Source organism: Hevea brasiliensis, chromosome 14 (assembly GCF_030052815.1).
Source record: "Hevea brasiliensis isolate MT/VB/25A 57/8 chromosome 14, ASM3005281v1, whole genome shotgun sequence".
Lineage (NCBI taxonomy): Eukaryota > Viridiplantae > Streptophyta > Magnoliopsida > Malpighiales > Euphorbiaceae > Hevea > Hevea brasiliensis.
In genome coordinates this window covers 19247759-19263777 of record NC_079506.1, presented here as the reverse complement: position 1 = coordinate 19263777, position 16019 = coordinate 19247759, and the positions used below count along the sequence as shown (strand labels likewise).

Here is a 16019-nt window from a genome sequence, read left to right as displayed (position 1 = left end):
CCCATGCATTTATAATTTTTATTTTTTAATTTAATTTTTAATTATATTTTAAATAAGATAAATTATTATTATTGAATTAATTTTAAATTAAAATTTTTTTTTATTTAATTTAATTTAAATAAAATTTTACTAGTTATAATAATAAATTTTTTATTAATTTATCTTATAATTAATTAAAATAATTTATGCATAAAAATATAGATATTTAATTAAAATTTTAAAATAACTCTATTAAAAATGAATGATAATAAAATATGAATAATCAAAATATTAGTTATCATTGTATTTAATATATAATTATAATAAAAATAAAATATTCAAAAGCTTAGGAAATATTAAATAAGAAATTCATAAAAAATTAATAATTAAATAAATATTAAGTAAATATATTTAAATAAATAAATTTTTAGAATCATAATTAATAATTTTTGAAAGAAATAATGAAAAAAATAGTACAAATCAAATAAAGATTTAAAAGCATTTAGATGAAATATATCATATAGACATATATCATATAACATATAGACAAATAAATACTTGATGTATATTAAATATATCATATAACATATAGACAAATAAATAAAACTATTTAAATAAAAAATTAATTTATAATTAAATATTATTTAGTTAAAAAACAGTAACAATCATTCAAATTCAATTTTTACAATAGTAAAATGTTTCTTATTTACTTAGCCGTTTTAATTAAATCGTTCTAGGTTAGCCATAATAATAATAATAATAATAATAAGAATAATAATAATAATAATAATAATAATAATGAGCATTAATTAATTTTAAAAAAAATAAAATAAAAAAAATATTAAATTATTAATATAAAATAAATACATACTAACTATAAATAAGTTAAATTTCTATATTTTATTTTTATAACTTTTTATATCAACTATATTTTTGGTCTCTCAAAATTTTTAATAAAATTTCATAATAAAAATAATAGAAAATATAACAATGTAATAAAAATATTTATTAAATATATAAAATAATTTAAGGTTGATTAAATTATATCATAGTTGATTATGAGATCACAAATTAATAATCAATTTTTTTTTAAATTAATGGCCATTAATGACCTTTTATTATTATTATTATTATTATTATTATTATTATTATTATTATTATTAAGGGTAACAGTGACAAATAATATTTTTTCATAAATAATTTATAAAAAAAATAATATAAATAATTTTTAAATATTACATCTAATCATAAAATGTCATAATTTTTTAAAAATTAAATTTTAGAGACAATAATAAATTAAATCATAATTGTTAAGGTATTATTATAAATAATAATAATAATTAAAAGAGAAATAAAAAAATTCAATAATAATTAGTATTTATAAAATAATAAAAATAATTTTTAAATATTGTATTTAATTAGAAAAGGCCTTAATTAGGGGTAAGCATTATTCGGTTCAAACCGAATAAACTGAACCGAACCATCTTAATTCGGTAATTCGGTTTAATTTTTAAAATAATTTGATTCGGTTTTGTATTATAAAAATTTCAGTTATTTTGGTTCGGTTCGATTTTGAAGAGAAAAAATTCGGTCAAATCGAACCGAATAATTTTATTGATTTTTGAATTGATTTATTTTTATGAGAAATTTATGAATTATATGTAATTATATATATATATATATATATATATATATATATATATATATATATATATATATAAATTGTTTAATTTCATTGATTAATAGTTATTAGGTTCAAACCAAGGTCAAAATTAGACCAAATAATTTGAAAATCAAGTCTAAATTAAAAAATAATCAAAAATCAAAACCGATCGGTTTGAACCAAACCGAACCAAAATAGAGTTGTTCGGTTCGATTTGATTTTTTATCTATTTTAGTTCGGTTTCTAAAATTTATAATTTGGTTTTATGATTTAATTCGGTATGGTTTTAAAAATTAAATTTTAATAAAAATAATAATTTAAATCATAAATGTTAAGGTAATATTATAAATAACAATAATAATTAAAAGAAAAATAAAAAAAAACTAAATAATAATTAGTATAGAGGAGAGCATTTATGGAAGGTGACATGTGGTAAGTTTTTTAAGAAAAGTGTCACATATCATTTCCTTGAGAATAACACTCTACTTTATATATATATATAGATATAGATTTACAAAAAAATAAATACACAATCATGCTTATATTTATTTTTTTTAAAATAAAAATTAATTGAAGTATTTCATGCAAAATATGAGATTTGATAAAAAAAAATAAGCCAATTGAATTGAATTCTTACAAAATTCTAGTTTTCAAAGAGGGGGAATATGTTCTTTGGAAAAAAAATTATTGAGATTTGAGAAGTGTGACTATATTTTGCTGCAGATCTTATTTTACCATCTGAAATGGATTTGAATGTTACTCATTAAGAAATTGGTCTTGGGCCCCTTATTTATCTCCCCACTGCTAAGGAATTGAGAGATAAAGATGTAAGAAGAGATCTTTATTGAGTGCTTGAAGCTAAAATGAAGGTGAAACATCTTGTCTACCATGAGTTGATGCAAATTCACTAATATGTTACAAAATCCTTGAAGCTAAAAGAGATTATGTTATGCAACAGAGTAGGACAAGACCAGATGAATTACATGCCTTTATTTTATATGAAACTCACTTCCACCGGATTTGCACTAAAGCACTTAATGAAATTAGGCTTGGAAATTGCAACGATTCTGAAGCAGTAGCGATTTTGCGGGCCAAATATAGTAGTCTATCAACAGCTTTGTCCACAAGCAAGAAGTAGGCATGGCTCCAAGGTTTTACGATAGAAAAATCAGAAAAGGAACTAAAATACCTCTGCAAATCCCAAGCCAATGCTCAAGTAAAACCACATGTCCTTTGAAACCATCACTATCTTCTACAATGGAACCTCCTCCTCCATTTGAATCATTACCAGGGCATTTGAGGACTAGTGGAGCTCCACGAAGACCAGAGTTCCCATCAAAAGATGATGCATCAAAAGTTGTCACATGCCCCATATAAGGGATCATGCCTGAGAAGTTATTGTCGGACAAATTCAAGTAACCTAAAAATGATAATGTATACATGCTGGAAGGAATTGCACCTTAGAGCCTATTGTGCGAAAGATCAAGAGAAGAAATTTGCATAAGTTTGAAATGCTTCCAGGAATCTGACCGATGACTTGGTTCTTTGACAAGTTCAAAGCCACTAAGCCCACCAATTTTGTGATTTCTTTAGGAAACTCTCCATGTAAGTTGTTGCTGGCAAGGTCTCTACTAGTGACCAAGGAAAGAGTTTTTGTATACTTCTGAGCCCCACCTTTTATATTCACAATCAAGCTTTCTTCATAGTAAACGCCTCTGTATTTCCCATATGGTAGATATTCATTTATGTACTGTTCTAGAGACATGGCTTTAAAATCTCCAAAAGTGACTGGAATGCTTCCAGCCAAATTGTTTTTAGCAAGGTCAAGGACTGCAGTGAGCTTAAATTTGTGAGTGGAAGGAATTTCACTAAAAAATGCATTTGACCTTAAGCTCAAAATTCTAAGGTCTGCAAAACCACTTCCAATCCATGGTGGAATTTCACACGATAATCTGTTGTTACCAAGATCCAAAGTCTCCAAGTTTGATAAATTTTGAAAAGATGATGGAAGGCTTCCTGTAAGTTTATTATTGCTCAGATGAAGTGACTGGTGATTTAACCGACTAAAAGACAATGGAATCTGCCGGACAAATTTTTGAAGCTAAGATCCATTGCATTTAGGAAAGAGCAATTCCCAATGCTTGAAGGAATGCTACGATAAGTCATTACACGAAAGATTAAGGACCACAAGGGACACCATAGCTCCTATAGAGGCGGGATATCTCCAGTCAATTGGTTACTGAAAGAGAGAGGAAGACCAAGTTTGGCATGGATTGAGCAAGTTTTTCTGGAATAGGACCTGAAAAACGATTGTTGGAGAGTTCTAGCAACTCAATCTCAAAAGTGGAAAGGGGAGTTGGTCCTTCTAGAAAGTTGGAGCTCAAATCAACATCTGCAAAGGGAACTACAGTCAAAGGATTTTTAGTGGCCATGTAATCGATTAAAAGAAACATTTAACGATGTGAGTTGGAGGAAATATCCCAGAACCAGTTTGGTATGGAATCAGAGATGCTGGCATTGAAGATATCAAGCGATGTAACTTCTTTTTGTGTTCTTAGCCAAGCTGGAAAAGTAGGACCCAGATGACATGAACCTACTTCAAGATCCTGGACCTGGAATGGAGGAACCCAATTGGAACTTACATTGGAAAAGAATGAATTAGAGCTCAATCCTAAGAACTTCAATTTATTAAGCTTTGAGAAATGCACTTCAGATATTGAATGTGACACCCCTTACCCGTGTACAGTATACCCGAGTAAGTAATGCCACCTGGTGTACCGGCACACTCTAATATTTCTCAATTAATTTAGAAAATGCTTTTGCACATAATTTATGAAATACAAATTATTTAAACCATTTATCAAAAGTATCATGCGTTTAAGGTTCCGAAAAATTTTAAGAAAATCCGTGAATCTGGCTAAAAATGGAGAAAACCGTTCTTCGGAACCTGTTAAAACACTTCCAATACTTTTATTTCATCATCTCAAACTCCAATATCCCAAAATCTCAACAATATTTCTCAAACATTCATTATCAACACCAAATTCAATATCATGATTTCCACATTTCAATTTCCATTTTCATTCATCATTCACATGTGATGTTCGCATGTAAATCACAAGTAAACATCTACTTTTCCATTAACAAATACAATTTTCATAATTTACATATACATCAAAATATATTACATGAGATCAAATACATATGAGAAAATACAAATCTACTACAAAATATCAAAATGACACACTGACACCTAGTGCCCTACCGATGCAATGCAGTAGTGAGGTGACACGCACAACGGCGAGCGTAATCGGATGGACTCACCCGATCACGTGGTCTACGGGCTCACGATCGGGATCTCAGTACCTACGCGTGGCTAAAGCAACGCGCTAAGCAATAATGCTTAGTGGTGCAATAATATAATATAATCAAATACAAATAAAATAAATGTGTATGCAAATTGTATGATTTCTTTGTTTTATTTTGTTATATTAATTAATTCATTAAATTTGTTCAATTTTATTCTTTTGGTTGCCACAAGTATCCTACTCTAGACGATCGGATGGATAACGGGTAAGCGCACTGGGTACCTAGTACCTCGGGCCGTCACACCATTGGTTGCATATGCATCTCGGTGTGCAGCAGAGCGACTAACAAGTGTAAATAATGTCGAGCACAAGGCCAAGTCTCAATGTAAAGTCGAATGGCTAAAAGCCATGAAATCACAGAATGGCATTGTTGCCATGTGCGATCGCTAACGGAACCCTATTGGCATGCCAAACTATCCAAACCAATCTTGTTAGGTATACTAGGGCATTTGAAACTCTTAAATTTGTCAATTTGTGAATTTCAACTTTTTGGTGTCACTATTCATCATTGGTCAACAAAAATGTTGACTTTTAGAATAAAAATGTGTACATTGCCTTTGGCACTCCCAACATACCACATTTGGTGTTTAAAACTTGTTGGCATTAAGTGTTAATGCAAATTCAAAGTGTAACCCACACTAGCAGAAAATTTCAGTTTTGATGCCCTAACTTTACTGTTCCATTGGACACTGTTACTGTTGGAATTTGAAGAAATGTAAAACATGAAAGTTGTTCCTTATTTTGTCTAGTTGAATTTCCTTTTTGAATCACTCCATTTGGAGTTTTGTAGCTCAGATATGGCTCAAAACCCAAGCTGGCCGGATTTCAAATTCTGCAGATTTACCATATCTACAGTAACATGAACAGTGACTTGAGTCACTTGGTTGACTGGGTTCTGGCCATAATTTGGGGTAGGTTCCTTCATGAAAGTTGTTTGTCTATGTCTTAACTTGTTGCTGTAAAAATTTCAGACCAATTGACCAAATCTACAGTGAGTTATGGCCAAATGAACAGTTACTGTTCATTTGGTCAAATTCTGCAGAGGCAGTTTCAGGGTTCCGGATTGGGGCCAAGTTTTGGTCCTCTTGCTTTGGTCTTTTGGGCATGGTTTCTTCAGCAAAAATGTGCCATTATAAGCCTAGTTTCATGTCCAATTGGCCAAAATTCAATTGGACTTACACAGCCCAAGTTATGGCTGTGCAAAGGGACTGAAATTTCAGTCCCTATGCTGCTGTCCATAGGGCAGATTTCACCTCACTTTGCCATAGCATTTTTCAGTCCCATTTATGGTCAACATATCTAAAATGGTCACTAATTGACCATTACAATGTGCCCTAACAATTTCCTAAGCCAATTCACATTTTCACCCTTCCAAACCCTAATATCCAACTAAATTTACTCATGAACTTAATTAACATACTTAGTTTAATGTCCATGTGTTTTAATACTTTAACCATCATTTCTAGCCACTTTAAATTTATCAAAACAATCAACCTCATACTTCCATAGGGCTGCTGAAAATTTAAAGTACCATAACTCATGTAATTTACTTCAATTCTTTAAAATTTCTTAGCTCAAATGATATTCTAACTAAGATTAAAAGAAGGAGAATGAAGTTTGTAGCACTAACCTCACTTAGGGCAGATTTTTCCCACCTCTAAACTTCACTTTCCTTCACTTTCAAGGCTGCCAAAAGGTTGTTTAAGGTGTGGAGTAAAATTTTAATGAAGAGAGGTTAGGGTTTTGTGGTGAAACAAGGGAGAAATTAAGCTTGAGAAGTGAGGTTTAATGGAGTTTGAGAGAGGGAGAGAGGTTCACGTTTTGGCTGCACTAAGGAGAGAAGGATGGCTGCTGAAATTTTGTTGAATTTGGTCTTCTCTTATCTCTTTTAATGGTTAGTCAAACAATGGCTTAAGTGTGATTGGTCCAACTTTTTAAATGATGTCATTTTTGCCTTATTTTTGCATTTTCTTTTCTTTTCTTCCACTACTCATTTCAATTTTCATTTCTAGTAATATTTCTTCATATTTGATATCATATTAATTATTTACTCAACTGGGCAAGTCGGCCAAAAATCACCTCGGAAGGCGAAATGACCAAAATGCCCTCCGTTTGGCTTAACGGGTCAAAATTGTCTGTACCGATTGAAAAATTTTTCTAAGTATTTTCTTGGCATTCTAATGCCATGGGAACCTCAATTACCCTTCTCTGGAGTCCCAAAAATTATTTTATAATTTTTCCCCCGGGTCTAGGGCTCCTCGTTGCTATAAAATAAAATTCCCTCCGGTTACCCATCTCTAGGGCACCGGCTCGTTTGACTCGATTGTATTTTATTTCTAAAATTTTTACTAAATTTTTCTTATTAATATTTGAGTTAATTAGGGTTCCTAACTTTAGTTTAAATATTTTTCTGGACGTTCTAGCTGTCCGGACCGACACCGGTCACCGGAACAGTAGAATGTACGGAGTGGTTACCGGAAGGGTGTTACATTGAACCTATCAGATTATAAAGGGAAACATCCAAGGCAGATAGCTGAGAAAGCTGACCAAAACTATCAGGAAGAGTCCCGTTCAGTTGGTTCCCCGAAAGGTTTACACCAGTTAAGTTTTGTAAGTTTCCTAAAGAAGCAGGGACGAGGCCATGAAACAAGTTATAGTCTAGAGACAATCCTACAAGATTATTAAGTTGACTCAACCATTCTGGGAAATTACCAACTAAATGATTGTTGGATAGGCTCAAGTACATCAAACTAGGCAAGGAATTTATTTAAATCCCAATGCGTTTCTTCAAGGACTTCAGGCAAACTACCTGTCAATTTGTTAATAGATAAATCAAAATTTTCCAAGTAGCAAAGTTTACCAATGTAGCTAGGAATCCCACCATCCACATTGTATCGTTTACATTTTTAACCCATACTCTGCATTCTGCATCGTTTACATTGATGATGTCTTAATCTTTTCATCTTCTATTGAGCAACATTTCAAGCATTTAAGAACTTTTATCTTTGTTGCCAAAAGAAATGGATTAGTAATTTCTAAGTCCAAAGTTAATTTGTTCGGACTAGGATTAGGTTCTTAGGACACTATATTTCCAATGGCATAATCTCGCCAATAGAAAGATCACTTGCCTTCACTCATAAATTTCTTGACAAAATTCTTGACAAAACTCAGCTTCAAAGATTTCTAGGATGTCTAAACTATGTCTTAGATTTCTTTCCTAACTTAAACAGATTGCTTCAACCACTTCATGAAAGACTTAAGAAAAATCCAAAGCCACAGACACGAGCAGACTTCCCTTGTTTAGAAAATCAAAGCCCAAATAAAACAAATCCTTTGTTTACATCTTGCTGATCCATTTGCTTTCAAAATTGTCGAAACGGATGCCTCTGAAGTCGGATATGGAGGAATATTAAAACAAAAGAAAAAAGATAAAGAAGTTATAGTTCAGTATGTTTCTGGACATTGGGATAGTATTCAGAAAAATTATTCTACTATTAAAAAGGAGGTTTTATCTATAGTTATATGTATTCAAAAGTTCCAAAGCAATTTACTCAATCAAAAATTCCTTTTGAGAATAGATTGCAAATCTGCAAAAGAAATTTTGAAAAAAGATGTTCAAAATATAGCTTCAAAACTGATTTTTGCTAGATGGCAAGCTATTTTGAGTATTTTTTATTTTGATATTGAATATATTAAAGGAGATATGAATTCTATCCCTGACTTCTCGACTCGTGAATTTTTGTAGACCCCTCACCGTGATTCCTAGAAAACCATCGGGAGATTCACCAAAGGAGAGAAAAGAATCAAAAGCAAAATCAACTTCCTCATCTAAACAAAAGCCTTCAAGCCAATCCCAAGCTCTTGCTTTAACTCAACTAAAAGTCACCCCTCAAAACCCTATCGTTTCTTGGAATTCCTTATTCCAAAAAGAGATAGATCTACTACAAAACCCTTCCACTTCACAAGCTTCTAAAGCCCCAAAGGAACCTCCAAAATCACAAGAAAGCCAGCTACATGAATAGTTAGCCAATCTTATTAACCATCCTGAGCTTTGTGAGGTTCTGAAAGGGTCCCTTCCTGAGGGGCCACATAAAGATGCTATCACTGATATTTGTTTAAAAATGCAGAGAAAGAGATTATTTTACATAAACCAAAACCTCTTTCTCAAACTATTTCCCAAACCTTTTTAACTTAACAAACTGCTTCTAAAACTAATTTAACCCCCAAGCTTGTTTCCCCAATGAATTTAACTTTAAAGCCTGAGGAACCAATTGTTTCTCAAAATTTTTCACAAAATTTCGGTTCCTCTCCACAATGGTTTGTCAAAGAATCTTTCCAAAACATTTTAACTGTTGAAGACGATTTTTATGATTCTAACCTTAGTTTGTATGCAGCAAAGTTCTTCAATTATTGGCATTACAAACTGTGGGAACAATCTAAAGACAAAGCTTATTATCAAAGCGTTTTGATTGAAACCGGTTTAATCAAAATAAAACACTTCTCGGAAAACTCTCCCTCTCCAAATTACTCAACTTGCACCATCGTTAAAGTTATACACCCAATGGATTGGGGACAAAACCTTTCACTTCCCAAAAAATTCTAAGCCAGATATGGAAAAAGCCTTCCTGCCAATCAAACTTTCACTTACTGGGATTACCACCAAGCCTGGATGAATGCCTTTTTAAACCAAAACTCCAATTAAACTCATATCTGGCTCTTCTTTTTCAACACTGTCTCTACTTTTCACTTTCCCAGATGGTTTGCTCAATAATGGGCATGGATGAGAGCCACACCCGAAATCTTACCTTCTGAAATTTATCAAGGGTATACCACTTTTAAAGCCAGATATGTCCCTCCACCAGAAGAAGACTTATTTAATCCATTAACTCTTTTTGTTTTCAAGTTCTTTGTTTCTTAGGTTCTGGCCTGGGAATATAACTTTAAACCTAGAAAACTTATTCAAGGCCCTATTCTGATCCAAAGATTCAAGGTCAAATGGTGGTCTAAGTTCCAAAAAACTAAAAAAGCCTCCTTAGCAACTGTGGAAAAATGGCTTCTAAAATAGTATGAGGACCGCTAAAAGCAACTTCCCTCTACTTTAACTTCAACTTTCCTTGCCCAAAAATCACATGCAAGCGCTCTACTTGCCCAAGCTAAAACAGAAGAAGAATATTTCACTATAATGAAGCAACTATTATCAAGCAATATAGATTCTTCTGTAACTTCCAGTAAAGCTAGCACATCATCGGAAGCAGTCAGCCTTGGAAATGACAATGAAGATGACTATTTTGGCATTTCCTCCACCTTAAAGCACTCCTGAATCATCATATGAACACAGGAGTTTTTACTTTTAGCAGACTTCACTTATTTTCACTTTGACAAGGCTGCAGAAAAGACATTTTTTTTTTAGCAGACTTTATTTAATTTTTTCACTTCACATGGCTACAGGAAACTCCACTTTCGGCCAACTTTGCCAACTTTTCACATGTGAAATAGTAACTTTCAATTATTGTACAAGGCCCTCCTTCATCTATAAAAGGAGAGATTCTACCCAAGCTTAGACAGAATTTTTCCATAAGAGTTTTCCTTTACCAAGTTCTAGTTTTCTCCTCTCATCCGATATCCTTTTCCTTGTATTCTTACCCTTTTTACTTTAAATTCTATCTCCATATGTAAGTAACTTTCAAGTGTTAATCAAAGTCCATTTTCAGAAAATTTTGTTCTTACTTGTTTATCTATCAGTGGCTGGTTTTACTACCCATATTTATTTTATGTTTTAATTGATTTATATCCTGCACTTTAATTTATCTGTTTTGTTACATATTATTTATGCTTTAACAGTATTTGTGCTTTAATCGTAGTTTTGCCTTTGGGAGTGTTTCCATGTCAAGCCCAAGAAATGTCAAGATATCTCAAATACTTCAATTTTGCTATTGAATTTGGCACTTCAATTATATCCCTCCCCAAATTCCCTTCTAAATGCAAGGCATGCAACTTTTTTAATTCCAAGGCTTCTAAAGCCTGTAACTTTTGAAAATTTCAAAAGATCCTATTTTCAATTATATCACTTCCTAAATACAAGGCACGTAACTCTTGAAAATTTGAAATGATCTTGTCCCTTTTTAAATTCAAGGCATGCAACCTTTTTAATTTCAAAGCTTGTAATTTTTGAAAATTTGAAAAGATTCTATTTTCAATTATATACCCTCCTAAATGCAAGGCACGTAACTTTTGAAAATTTAAAAAGATAATATTTAAACCCTTTTTTAACGTTACACTCTCAGGAAAACTTTCAAAAAATAATGTCCTCATGCCCTTAACTTTAACCAGCATCTCAATTTCATTCAAAGAAGATGGCCAATATACATGATGGATTCCTTCGCAAACATTCTCTACTGCAAAGTATCTATCCTTTGTTATTGATTGTGCTAGATCATGGATAAAATCATGCATTTTATAATGAGACATGCTTTCTGACTGATGGAAGAATGACCGACATTATAATTCATTGAAGTATTGATCTCCAATATCCTCTAAATCATCATCCTTACTTGAACAAACAATGTATCTTTGTGCTATCCACAAACGAATCAATGTTTCTTTATCAAATTCGTGAACTTTGGAAAACATTGCACAATAATCAAACATTGCCTTAAATAAGTGGGCATGTGTGACAAGAACTCAACTTCACCTGAGAAAGAGCATTCTCATTCTCACTTGTTTGAAATGACTTTAATAAGTCACTTTCTAAAATGGAAGACCACTCACTCTCTTTAGTTTTCAAATGCATGAGGCTTCCTAAACTCCTTATTGCAAGTGGAACTCCTTTACATTTCTTTACCATCTCTTTTCCAATTTTTATTAGGTTGGGATTCATCACTACACCATGCCCCTCTCCAAATGCTAATTTGTCAAATAAATCCCAAGCCTCATTGTCTGCTAGACCTTGCAAAACATATGGGGAATCCACACCCATGACTAATGCAACTCTTGTGCTACGAGTGGTGAATAAAATTTTACTCCCTGGGGCACCCATCAACAAGTAAGCTTTCAAATCATCCCATTTTTTCTGATCTTCATTCCATACATCATCTAACACCAACAAATACCTCTTCCCTTCTAAATTCTCTTTAAGGCGAATATGCAATTGTTCTAATCCTAATAAATTAGGCACCTCATTATTAGTTCCACATTCAAGGATCTTCTTAACAAGCAATTTCAAATCAAATTCCTCAGAAATACATTGCCACATCTTCCTTTCAAAGTAATTTTTAACTTTTTCATCATTATACACCAACTGGGCAAGTGCAGTCTTCCCTAAGCCCCAATACCAACAATTGCATTCACAGAAACATTTCCTTGACTACCAGTTGGATTCAACAATGACTCAATCATTTTTTCCTTATCTTTTTCCCTTCCTATCATATCAGGTTTTCAGTACAGAGGATGTCTCCCTTCCACTACTTTTTTCTCTCACATCTGTTACTATTTCTTTCTTCATTAAATGGAGGCTAGAAATTTCATTTTCCGCCTCGTTTAGCTTCTGTCTAATGTCCCGAACTCTATGGCCCAGCTTTGATCGAAAGCGAATTTGATTTGAGGAAGAAAAAAAGTTGCATACCTATAAACAAAAACATATTTAAATATTTCTGCCGTATAATTTTTACAAATTTTTGAAAATAAAATTATATTTAACCCATTTCTACATTGTTAAAGACATTCAATCTCCAAAAATTTAAATGAGAACCAAATCAACAATTGTTATAATCAGAAATGGATTTGTTTCCATTGCTGATTAGAAATGAATCTATTTCCAATATGTTTATAATCAGAAAAAAAAAATTATATTTAGAAAACCTGATTTTATTTCCATTTCTAATTATAAATGGACACCCATTTCTAATTAATCAGGATATAAATATTTATTTTCAAACCGTTTAAAAAAAATAAATTTTGAATAAATTAATAAATTACTAGTAAAATGACAATAAAATTATTAGAGTGAATTTTACCTACATATAAGTATGTACACTCAATCAATTAATAATTGTTATTTTGATTAAAATCATGGTAGGGCCTACTTAAAAAAAAAAAAAAAAAAAATATATATATATATATATATATATATATATATATATATATATATATAATTTTTTATTGACTTAATGTTTATACGCCTTGATATAGTTAAGAAATTTCTAAATTATTAAAAGTATAAATATAAAATTTTTATTGAATTACTAAAAAATAAATATAAAAATATTATTACTAATATTACTAAAATACTGGATAATTACATTATTAGAAAATATTATTAATAAATTACTAATAAAAATAAATTACTAACTTTTTCAAAAAAAAAATACAAAGTAAAAATTAAAATAAAATTACTATAAATATAATAAATAAAAAATTACTAAAAATAAATAAGTAGTAAAATATTTTTAACTAATAAATAATAAGAAATAAAAATTATTAGTAAAAAATACTAAAAAAAATAAATTAGTATTAAAAAATCCCTATGAAAATACTTATTACAAACAAATTACTAATAAAAATTAAAAAAATATATTTCTTATATTATTAAAATTAAATATTAAAATAAATTTTTAAAAATAATTAATAAATGACTAATGAAAATAAATTTGTATAAAAATCAATATAAAAATATAATTAAAAGGAAGTTAGCAATAAAATAAATTAACCAAAAAATTGAAATAAATATATTATAACAAAAAATATTAAATAAATAAATAAATACTATTAAAATTAAAATGAAAGAAAGAGTTATACATAAAAAAGAAAAGGATAAGAAAAAAATGAAATGAAAGATAAAAGAAAGAAAATGAGGGAAAACTAAAAAAAAATGAAATAAATATGAAATGGAAGAAAAATGAAATGGAAAAAAATATTAATGAAAAAGGATAGGACAAAATAAAATAAAAGATAATGAAAAAAATTACATAAAATGAAGAAAATAAATGAAATGAAAGAAAAGAAAATAAAAGAATGAGTGAAAAGAATTAGGAAATTTTTATTTCCCTCCATAATTTTTAAGTTTTATAATTTAAATGGATCTCAAAATTCATTTTTAAATTTAGAAATAAATTCCAGAGTTTATTTCTAAAATTTTGTAAAAAACGAATTATTTCTCTCTTTAATTTTCAATATCCTCAATTTAAAAAATCTGTTTTTATTTCATTTCTAAATTATGAGATAAATTATTTAGCGGTTAAAATTAGAAATGCTATTGAAACTATTTAGCGATTAAAATTAAAAATGCTATTGATTTTGTTTCTAATTTTCGTATATTTTATTTTTATAATTTGTTTCTAAATTTAGTGTTTATTTTTTAATGTTTAAATTAGTAACGAATTCTTTCTAAAGTTTATTTATATTTCATTTCTAATTCATTGTGAAATTTAATATATAAATTTAATTTTCATTCCGCGATAATTTTGTAACGAATTAGAAATGGACATAATTTTGTAACTAATTTATGTTACTATTTTAGCAATTTCTTGTAATGTTTCATACCGTATGACAATAGCATTGATGCTTCTTTTATAATTGATCTCCACTTTAGAGAAATTAGGCAACTTTATGGAGTTCCCTATGACCCTATGTTGGCAATCGATGGTTAAGCCAAAATTCTGTTAAAGCCCTTCTAAAATTAATTATTGTATGAGTGAAACCCTATTTAATAGAACTATAAAACTATTATTAGTCTTCACTTATAAACTTAAGTTTGTAAGTTAAATGATTACTTGACATTACTTAACATGATATTAGAGTCTTTTAAATCAAAAGTTTTAGAGTTTAAATCCTAACCATCCTTATTTATTAGTTGATCTCTGCTTTCAAAGAATGTAATAACACTTATTAGATTGCTTAAGAATGTATTCTATAATCTTCTTATTTTCCACATACCAAAAAATAATTATTTTATTCATATTTTGATTTTTTGCTATTAAAATTCTCTCATCAACATATATATACAATTAAGCAAACGGTCGACTATATTACAATGAGCATGAGAAATATATTCATCAAGGAAGAGTATATATTTAGAAAACCTCAAAAAAGATTGAATTATAATGTTTAAATACCTGTGTTGCAACTTTTCCTCGGCTTTGGGCTTGCACCATCCTCTGCAAGTCTTTAGTTGCAACCTCATCTACCAACTCATCTGCCTCATACACAATATCTTGAAGCCTCCTTAGCCAACTCTTTACTGCAAGGCTCTTCTCTTGCTTCTCCTCAGCATCTATAAGCACCGCTTTGATAGTGGAGAGAGAATTTTCAAGCTTCTTCAGATCATCTTTGGCACCACTTATCAATTCAATTTCTTGGAAAGCAAGTGACCCCAACTTTGTTATTACTTGTTCTGCGACACTGAAGGCAACTTCTTCAGCCATTTTTCAAGGATCGATAATGTCACAAATTAAGATGTTGGAAGTGAAGGAAAATGAAGAAAGAAAGAGAAAGTTGATGGGTTCTGATAAGTAATGAGGATGTGTCAATATATATATATATATATATATATATATGGGTAGTCTAAAGTGTAACACCCCGAAATTTTAAATTTTATGAGCATTTTTAGTATTTTAATTTTATTAAATTTTTGGAATTTTTTTTGAGATTTTTCGGATTTTAAAAATCGGGTTCGATTTTCCGAAAATATAAACTTTGATGATTTTTAAAAATTAATTTAAAGACCACGTGGCAAAACTAAAAATATATTTGGAGTCTACGTATTTTTCTGAGTTTTATGGAATTTTTTTCGGAATTTTTGGACCTCGTTTTCGGTCCCGAGGCAGAGTAAAAATTCAAAATTTTGTATTTCGAATCGAACCGGACCGGATCGGACCGGTCGAATCGGACCGGTCTTCTTCTCTTTTTCTCCTCCCTCCCGCGCGCGATGGCCCTCTCCCTTTTCTCTCTCGTTTCTCTCTCCTCCCCACCCCCAGCCGCCGGCCACCATTGACCCCAGCGGACCGGTAGCGCCA

General features: G+C 30.3%; 2 protein-coding genes across 2 annotated transcripts; both read right to left on the bottom strand.

The window, feature by feature from the left end:
- Positions 1–11508: 11508 nt before the first annotated feature.
- LOC131172838 (disease resistance protein RGA2-like) lies at positions 11509–12435 on the bottom strand. The gene is made up of 3 exons (XM_058134374.1): positions 12378–12435; positions 11779–12327; positions 11509–11627 (listed from the first exon to the last, which is right to left on the bottom strand). Exons 1-3 carry the CDS (start codon positions 12433–12435, stop codon positions 11509–11511), a joined length of 726 nt encoding a protein of 241 aa, XP_057990357.1.
- Positions 12317–15495, bottom strand: LOC131173329 (putative disease resistance protein RGA1). Its single transcript, XM_058135505.1, has 2 exons — positions 15120–15495; positions 12317–12631 (listed from the first exon to the last, which is right to left on the bottom strand). The coding sequence occupies exons 1-2, from the start codon at positions 15426–15428 to the stop codon at positions 12437–12439; spliced, it is 504 nt and encodes a 167-aa protein (XP_057991488.1). The 5' UTR covers positions 15429–15495; the 3' UTR covers positions 12317–12436.
- Positions 15496–16019: the final 524 nt, after the last annotated feature.